Raw genomic sequence first — 9,357 nt, 5'->3', positions numbered from 1 at the left:
TCCTCCCTTTTAGCGTGTGCTCGTGGTCTTTGTGCTGCCTGCTGTTTCACGCGCTGATAAGCAACAGCATTTTGAAACGCCCCTCCTCTCCTCGGCCTGTGTGTGTGTGTGTGTGTGTGTGTGTGTGTGCGCGCGCGCCATGCCCGGCTCGGGGCCTTTGTTTCCCACCCGGCCTTGAAGGCAGCATCAGATAAAGTCGCGGGCGGCGTCTCGGGGAACTTGCGGTAATGTCATCCTCCAATGAGAAGCGCCCTTGACACCCACGGCAGCGGTCCGCGCGGCTCCATATTGGATCCGTCTCCTCTTTAGAAATTCGCCGCTCTGGAGCTCCACCTGCGCGCATTGTCCTGCGAAGCAGCCGAACCGCGGCCGGCGGGCTCAGGTATGACGGCGACCCGCCGACCGGGCGCCCCTTCACGGACACGCGCGTCCGGCGGAGCTTCGTTCCAGCTCGCGGCGTCGTTCCCGCAGCTTTTAAACGGGGCTGGGAAATTAGGTTAAAGACGCACCTGAGGAGCGGATCGAGAAGTGGCATGCAGGCTGAAGGAGGAATAATTGGATTGAGATAACGCCACACGGGCAGTGAGTATATCTCATTTTACTGCATTCAAACATGAACTTAAAACAGTTAATGTGTTGTTGTTTTTTTATAAATCAACCTAAACTTTTACAGGTATTTTCTCGCCCCCCTTAGTAGAAGAGGTGATAGTTTTGGGAAGAAAGTGTTTGGATGTCTGACGGCGGGACGCACGCTGTTCACATGTTTCTTTTCAGGTCACCTGATCCAAGAGCAACACAAAACAACTTAGTGCGCAGAAACTCTTCCTGAAAAGGCCAAACACTTCTTCTTGGGATTTCTTATTTCCCCTCAGATTACCACAGTCCATAATACAAACATGTGCCTTCATGTCTGTAGCCTTTGTTTTAGCCTGCGATCTGACTTTAACCCTTTTGTGTCTCCTCTGTGAAGATTTTCTTTCCTTTTCCCCTTTCAAAGCAATATTAACAGTGACTTAGATTTTAAGAAACTTTTTTTTTTTAATAAACCTCAACTCAGTTGAAGAGATGACTCGGTCACTTTGATTCAAGATTTATTTATTTTTTCCTAAACAAAGAGTGACTCAAGATGTGCTGGAGGGGGAAGCTGCAGGGTTAAACCTGAAGACACTAAAGTCATCTGGTGACTGTCTTTAAATTTATGATTTGTCTGAATGTTCCCAGCATGCATCTGTGCAGCGGCGATCACGTGGCAGAGTCCAGGTTAATGTATTCTGTGTGAACTCTGCAGCATTCCCCTCCGCCAGAAAGGGGCTCTGTGCCACCGTGGCCCTGCTGTTGGGGCCCACCTCTGGTGGCCCCGGACTCCTCCCTCTTCTCTGCCCACTCCTCTGCCATGTGTGCCAAGACAGGGTGTGGGTTGGTAATCACAAACCTCTGGAGAGCCGCGCTACACTTTGTCACAGTAGTACCAGGCAGCACATCCCTGCTGCATTAAAGTGCCGAAGATTGTAGATCATCTTTTTGAAAACAATAAAACTGGCAAACAGAAAAAGGCTAGTTATTGTTACACTATTTAAGTTTAAATCAAGTGCAATGTAATGCAGTTACAGAATTGGAATGTGCAGCAACAGCTAATAATTTTACTGAGAATTCCCTAATTTGTTCTTAGAGCAATATGAGAAGAAGCAGCAGGTGAAGACATCTGGAGCTCCTGCCGTCTTTCTGAATGCGAAAAGAAAACTCATGATCGGATCCATTGAAGGAGAAATGGTGACAGCGTCTTGCACTGACAGCAGATTTTCTGGCTGCACGAGGGCCGAGCAGGAGCCTGATATGTCCAGCGCCCCTTGCCATTCCATCATAATCAAATTTCTCATGTGCTCCGCCTGTTGAATGCGGGCTTTCTCTGCGCCACATATCTCAACCTGTCATAGCTGGGAAAGCTCAGGTGTAGCTAATGACATTAATGATGGCGCCGGTCTGTCCGAGCTTCCTGCAGTGATCCTGAACGCGCTGTACCTTCAGCCTCAGACCGACGCACCCGAGCAGAAGTCAGTTAATTCCATTATCTACAGCAGTTCTCAGGAAGAAATACGGCTGACTCTTATGGGACCCAGAGAAAACGCCAACATCTGCTCGGCTCAGCTGCCAGTCGTTACTTTTTCAATGCGATTGTTTTCTTGCCACAGTTCGAGGTGACCGGATGCTGGCTTAGTCTGGAAATCAGATAATCTTGGACATGTTAGTGAGATCTGTTGTTTCATTGTTGACAGTATTTTTGAAACTTTATTATTTAAAACTAGATAATAGACTGTTGATCCTTTTAAGACATTTCTTACTTGTATGCAGCATTAGACTTTAAAGTTAGGACTTGATTTTACACATTACTGTCAAAAGCTTATATATAAAAACATCTGAATGAAAATTTCAATCACTGTTTACTTTATGCTGCCGTTTGTAAACACGGAATTTAAGAAAAGAAAACACATACCAGCCATTTCTAATCAGCTGTTTATCTTCAAATATTGAAATTGCACAATTCTGAACATCTTTTGACACAAACATCATGTGCTGAGTGGCTACTTCAATCACTGTAGGCCTGTTGTGGTAGTATTTTGGTAATAAATCAAAAGACATTTAGTTTAAAGTGCTTTGGTGGCGCCACAAATGTAGAAGGAGTAGACAAACTGTTAATCAGTGTTTTGTACGTCCGTTAATCATTTATTAAAGGTCCAGGATTGTGGCCTGTTTATACTCAAGCCGATTATTTGCCTATTTGAAAATTAAATCACAGTGGATTGATAGATTTAAAGTTTGAAAACATCAACACAGTGTTATTAATCAACTTAAATCTTGCTAATCCTATAACTATATTACTCTGGTTCAGTTTCTTTGCTTTCACTAAACACAAGACGGTTAGCGCCATGCTGGGGGTAAGGAGGGCGTTATGCAGGGTTATGCTAAAAGCAGAGTAGTAGCCTTCCTTTTCTTTTTCCACACAACTTTGAAACTGTGAGAAGAAAAAATAAAGAACCATATACTCGGACATCATATTTTCTCTCAAAGATTTCATTACTTCTTTTTAGATTCAGCCTAATAAGATGTAGGTTTAGGTAAACTGACACCAGCCAAAACATCCTGGTACATGCTAATCTATTGGAATGAATCAGTTGTGAGACACAAAGAGCAATCCAAACAATGTATGAGTACTCCCTCCTTGAAAAAGCAGTGAAGTATTTAGTGGTTCACTAAATGAGACACATGTGCCAAAGGTCTTAGTGAGTCAGAGCCGTCAGCCAACAACATCAAACAGCTCCGCACGGCCACAGAAACAACACGCCGTAATATGCCTGGATTTAGCGCAACTTTGGCCCCTTGCTGAAACACGGTTTAAAGCTTTACTGATTGAAACTAGGCTGAAAGGTTAGAGGAAGTGAGAGTTCAGTGCTGCACGCCACCAGCCAAAATGAAATTAAGAAGCATCCTCCTCCCTGACAGCTCATCCACAGCCTGAGAGTGCTGTGATTCAGAAATCCTCCCAACCTGGTATGTGTTTGCCCAAGAAATGATTAACTTCCTGGACTGTTTGAAGTCATGTTGAAGGCTGTTTTGTATTAAATTCAAAAGAAGACTTTGCATTTCCAGTTTTGAACATGAAAATCACATAAAAGTGTAGAACTTTTTATTTTAATTTTTTTATTACATATGTATGACCCAAACATCAGAATCCCATTTCCCTATTTAAGTGCCAAATATGAATAACTGAACACAGACGATGTCTATTTTCAAAAGTCTGGTGCGTTCAGTTAAAAGTGTGAACATACTGTGGACGAGAGATGAAATGTAGGATGTGATAAGCATCAGAACATCTGTTCTCCTATCGGTTTGTGCAGCACAGGTTTTCCTGACACTTTTTTTAGGACGTTTTATACTTTATAATCTTTACATCACAGGTAATAAAAAACACGAAAGAATTTCCATGGGAGCATTTAGCCCATCAAATCTGTTAAAAGTGTCTTCATATGCTCTTCTCTTGTTTATGCCAGCATAAACCCTGAAGACTAAATTGATATTCTTTCCTTTTCTCTTCTCCCCCCCTGCTTTCGTCCAGTCTTGGATATCACGCAACAAGTGTGTACACAGTCTTAATTTGCTTTGTGATCTTCATCAATTCGTTGTCTAAATTATTAAAGACAACAACGTATCAAAGTAAGATGAACTCTTTCCCTTTCGTTGCAGTGATGTTCACGCTCACTGAGGTTGCATCCTTGAACGACATCCAGCCGACGTACCGTATCCTAAAGCCATGGTGGGACGTCTTCATGGACTACCTGGGGCTGGTCATGCTCATGCTGGCTATTTTTGCAATGACCATGCAAATCACCAAGGACCAAGTGGCTTGCCTTCCATATCTGGATGAACCAGAGGACGCCTCGGGGCCCAAACCCGAGCAGAATGCTCGGGAGGTGGCCTCAGCCGCTACCACCCCGGCCCCTGGGGTAACCAGCGTCCCAATGGACAGTAAGGACCTACCGGACGAAGCCGTCCGCGAAATCCACGAGGCACACCAACACACGGCCGTCGTGCCAGAGAAATACGTCAGTCAGCCTCAGCCGACGGGGGTCAGAACTAATCTGGACTACCAGCAGTATATTTTTATCAACCAAATGTGCTACCACGTTGCCTTGCCCTGGTATTCCAAATACTTTCCATACCTCTGCCTCATCCATACCCTCATTCTCATGGTCAGTAGCAATTTTTGGTTCAAATACCCCAAAACCAGTTCAAAGATTGAGCATTTTGTTTCCATTCTCGGTCGATGTTTTGAGTCTCCTTGGACGACAAAGGCTTTGTCCGAAACGGCCTGCGAGGACTCTGAGGAGAACAAACAGAGGTTGACTGGCGCCTCGTCTGTGCCAAAGCAGGTGTCCTCAGAGGGGAAAGAAGATGGCGCCAATGTCAACTCATCCACACCCATGCTCGGGGTGAAATTTTCCGCCGATAAGCCCCTGGCAGAGGTCCCAAGTAGCATGACAATCCTGGACAAAAAAGACGGCGAGCAGGCCAAAGCCCTGTTTGAGAAAGTTAGGAAGTTTCGAGCTCATGTGGAGGACAGTGACTTCATCTACAAGCTTTATGTTGCCCAGACTATCGTTAAAACGGTGAAGTTTATTTTGATATTGTCCTACACCTCAACTTTTTTGGCTGAAATCAATTTTAAGCACATCTGTGAGCCCAAGATAAAACATCTTACGGGTTATAAGCAGTTCTTCTGTACGCACAACATGGCTTTCATGTTGAACAAGCTACTAATCAGCTACATGGCTCTGATTCTGATCTATGGGATGACGTGCTTGTACTCTCTTTTCTGGGTGTTTCGACGCCCTCTGAAGGAGTATTCATTCGAAAAGGTCAGGGAGGAGAGCAGCTTTAGTGACATTCCTGATGTCAAAAATGACTTTGCATTCCTCTTACACATGGTTGACCAGTATGACCAGCTTTACTCCAAGCGCTTTGGGGTTTTCTTGTCTGAAGTAAGTGAAAACAAACTGAGGGAGATCAGCCTCAACCATGAGTGGACTTTTGAAAAACTGAGGCAGCTCGTGACCCGGAACGCGCAGGACCAGCAGGAGCTGCACCTCTTCATGCTCTCTGGACTCCCCAACGCTGTCTTTGACCTGACGGACTTGGAAGTGCTCAAACTCGAGCTGATTCCGGAGGTGAGGTTCTCGGCGAAGGTCTCCCAGATGACCAGCCTGCAGGAGCTGCATCTCTGCCACTGTCCCGCCAAAGTGGAGCAGACGGGCTTCGCTTTCCTCCGGGACCATCTCCGCTGCCTCCATGTGAAGTTCACCGACGTTGCTGAGATCCCTGCCTGGGTGTACTTACTGCGGAGTTTAAGGGAGCTCAACCTAATCGGCAACTTAAGCTCAGACAACAACAAAATGATCGGTCTGGAGTCCATGCGAGATTTGAGGCATTTGAAGACATTGTGCTTAAAGAGCAACCTCACAAAAATGCCCACGAACATCACGGAGCTTTCGCCACACCTGATTCGGTTGGTGGTGCACAACGACGGTACAAAACTGCTGGTACTGAACAGCCTGAAAAAAATGGCAAGTCTAATTGAACTGGAGCTGCACAATTGCGAACTGGAGAGGATTCCTCACGCGATTTTCAGCCTGACTAACTTACAGGAACTCGATCTGAAATCCAACAACATCCGGACCATAGAGGAGATCATCAGTTTTCAGCACCTGAAGAGGCTGACCTGCCTCAAGCTGTGGCACAACAAAATTATCACCATCCCATCTTCCATCGGGCAAGTCAAGTCTCTGGAGGCGCTGCACCTCTCCCACAACAAACTGGAGTCCCTCCCTCCGGCTCTGTTCACCCTCCCCAAACTGCGACACTTGGATGTGGGTCACAACTCCATCACGGTGCTTCCTCCAGACGTGGGTCTGCTCCACAACCTCCAGCACCTGGCCATCAACTCCAACAAGCTGGAGGTGCTGCCCAAGCCCCTGTTCCGGTGCACCAAGCTGAAGGTGCTGTGTCTGGGGCACAACGCGCTGACCGTGCTGCCGGAGTCCGTGGGCCAGCTGGTGCAGCTCACTCAGCTGGAGCTGAGAGGAAACTGCCTGGACAGGCTGCCCGCGCAGCTGGGGAACTGCCGGCTGCTGCGCAAAACTTGCCTTGTCGTGGAGGACCACCTTTTCGACGCACTGCCCGTGGATGTGAAGGAGAGCATCAGCCGAGACACCACCGTGTCTTTTACGAGTGGCTTATAGCAGAAGAGGCACAAGTCAGATGGAATGGCAGAAGTAAATTAAAGGAGACCCTTTGTTTTTGTATTATTCATAACAATGAATGCATTTTGTAGATTATTTTAATGGTTTGTCTTAGTTGATTGCATTTTAATAGAGCTTAGAAAAATGCGGCGTGTTTTCCATGTTGCTCAGGCTATATTTAGTAATGCTTTTTGTCTCTTTAGTAGATTGTAGAAATGAAAATGAGAGATTTAGCTTCTTTATGTACCACTCTATAGACCAAAACCTTGCTCCACTGACACAGCATAATTGTCATTATTGTTTAGATACTCAGGTATAATTGTAATAATGGGAACAATCTTTTTTGCCTTAACTGCAACTCTTTTTTTTTTTTTTTACATTAGAAATTTTCACAGACAAAAGGCCAAAAATAAATTCATGTTTTCTTATTAGTTTTCCATGTTTCACTGAGCTATTTATAGATGTGATGGGAGCAAATCCAATGCAACAAACCACTTTTTGTTTGAAATCATGTAACCTACAAATATGTTTCCTGTTTGTAACGTGTTGTAGCTAACAGAATCAAGTAGTAACACTCAGGTGGAGACTAAGCACCAGAAGGAAACCTTTACCTTATTGTCGTAGAGATTGTATTCTCCAGCCTTTAGTCATTCATTTGCACATTTAAAACCCAATGATGTAAAGACGGGCGAATGTCCTTTGAGACAGACGGCCTGTTCGGAGACCAATGTAAGCTGACACAAGGGACGTCTGGATGTGTGCGTAATCATGTTTGGAAATACGAAGTGTGTGAACTAATCTGGTCAGTAGAGGGATCGATCGTCCCTCATGTCACGGTTACGTAAGAACACCTGCCTTCATTTTTCTCAGTGTACCCATGTGTAATTCTGTGTGCGTTTGTTCTGCAGAGCTGCTGTACTACCTTGGTGATCCGATGCTCAAAGTTCATAACTTTATGGTACAATAAAACAAGGTTTTTAGATAAATGTCTTATCATTGTTCATCTAACTCTGCACTTCACTGAAATCACAATGCTGGAAATGCATACATGTCGAAAACAGGCAGGAGATTGACATGTTCTGGACCAGAAAGCATGAAATCAGGGTTATCTGTCCCATACATAATCCATTACCTGCTTTATCCAAGCGCGAGTTGTTGGGGGTGGGGTGGCACATAGCATCCCGGAGGGTCGTCAGTACCTTACAGAGATAACTCAGACTATCACACATCCCACACAGCCACACCTTTCTGAAATTTATTAACAAATAAAACTGAAGATGCTTTAATGAAGTCAAAAAAGTGGAGGAAAAAAGGCTCTAAGTTTGCCTAAGAAGGTCGGATTTATTTAAACATTGTGGTGAAATGATTTTCAGGTTTAATGAAGACATATAAAGGTGCTAAAGCATTGAATTAACTTCAAAATACAAATTTAAACATGTTTTGGAAACAAGCAAGTACTTAAATGTTGGATTAAATGTAATAATAAACTGGCTGAATTAAAATTAAACATACAAATGATTATTATTATTCTGTTACTTTCCAGTGCTCTAAATTGAAAACATTACTCTTAAAAGAAACCTTTCTTGTTAGGTTTGATCCTTGCTTCTTTCTACATTGTCTCACGACTTTGACCTTCACTTGGTCATTTGCTTTTCATTTTAACCTGAATGTTATGCATGTCAGTACTCCTTTGTTTCTCCAGCTTCAACAGATGAGTCGGGTTCACAGTCGTCTTGTCCAGCTGACACGCGAATTCCTCACCGCAGGAAACAGAAAGAAGGAAGTTGTACCATGAATCACCACAATCACTGGTGACACATCTGTTTAACAAGACAGTCAGAGGCCTTTTATTAATTCTAACTCTTTATTGTCTTTTCCAGGATCATCCAAAGATGTGATAAGTGTGTCAGTGTGCCTGCTTTTCCTTTGGTTTCTCTGTTTCAACCCACAAGGTTATCATTTTAATCAGACAGACACCGAATACTGATACGACGAATGTCAATATCGATTTGACTATTTCTTGTTTCAGGGAGATGTTGTGCATGCAGGTAGTGTGTGTGGTGGTAGTTTGTGAATGTCCAACAATGTAACACACAAAAAAAAAACCTTTGAGTGTTTAGATCACAGTACTCCTTCGCTGGACTGCTCAGTGGTGTAGTGTTCAACATTCTTGCTTCATATTTAGCTTAGAGTGAGTGTGTGTGTGTGTGTGTGTGTGTGTGTGTGTGTGTGTGTGTGTGTGTGTGTGTGTGTGTTTTCCCCTGTGGTGGACAGGTGACCCTGCGTTTGCTCACAGTGTGCTGGGATCAGAGCCAAGTGTGGAAGATGATTAGATAGTCCTCAACATACATATCTACAAGTTTTATGTCCAGCTGTATAGTTGTTTAAAAAAAGATCAGATTGATGCTCTTTGCGGTTGAACCTCTTAATCTCTTTCTGCCAGCCCTGCATTCAGATCTTTCACTTAGGCTTCATATGGTCAGATGAACATGTCAGGATGTAAGCGATGATGCAGAGTTTACCAGAGGATGATCATGAACATGATGGCTGTGAAACTGCACAGTGA

The 9,357-nt window shown here is 44.2% G+C and overlaps 1 protein-coding gene across 2 annotated transcripts; it reads left to right on the top strand.

The window, feature by feature from the left end:
- Window positions 1-300: 300 nt before the first annotated feature.
- lrrc8da (leucine rich repeat containing 8 VRAC subunit Da) lies at window positions 301-7,566 on the top strand. 2 transcript variants are annotated; one of them, XM_030115188.1, is made up of 3 exons: window positions 301-582; window positions 4,112-4,131; window positions 4,240-7,566. In XM_030115188.1, coding segments are annotated over exons 2-3 (2,553 nt in total). In that variant the 5' UTR covers window positions 301-582; window positions 4,112-4,130; the 3' UTR covers window positions 6,792-7,566. The 2 variants fall into 2 exon arrangements, with proteins under 2 accessions (XP_029971048.1, XP_029971047.1); XM_030115187.1 differs by lacking the exon at window positions 4,112-4,131.
- The last annotated feature ends 1,791 nt before the right edge of the window (window positions 7,567-9,357 follow it).

The sequence above is a fragment of the Salarias fasciatus genome, chromosome 18 (assembly GCF_902148845.1).
Source record: "Salarias fasciatus chromosome 18, fSalaFa1.1, whole genome shotgun sequence".
Classification (NCBI taxonomy): domain Eukaryota; kingdom Metazoa; phylum Chordata; class Actinopteri; order Blenniiformes; family Blenniidae; genus Salarias; species Salarias fasciatus.
The sequence above is the reverse complement of the archived record's forward strand: the minus strand, read 5'-3'. Positions and strand labels throughout refer to the sequence as shown.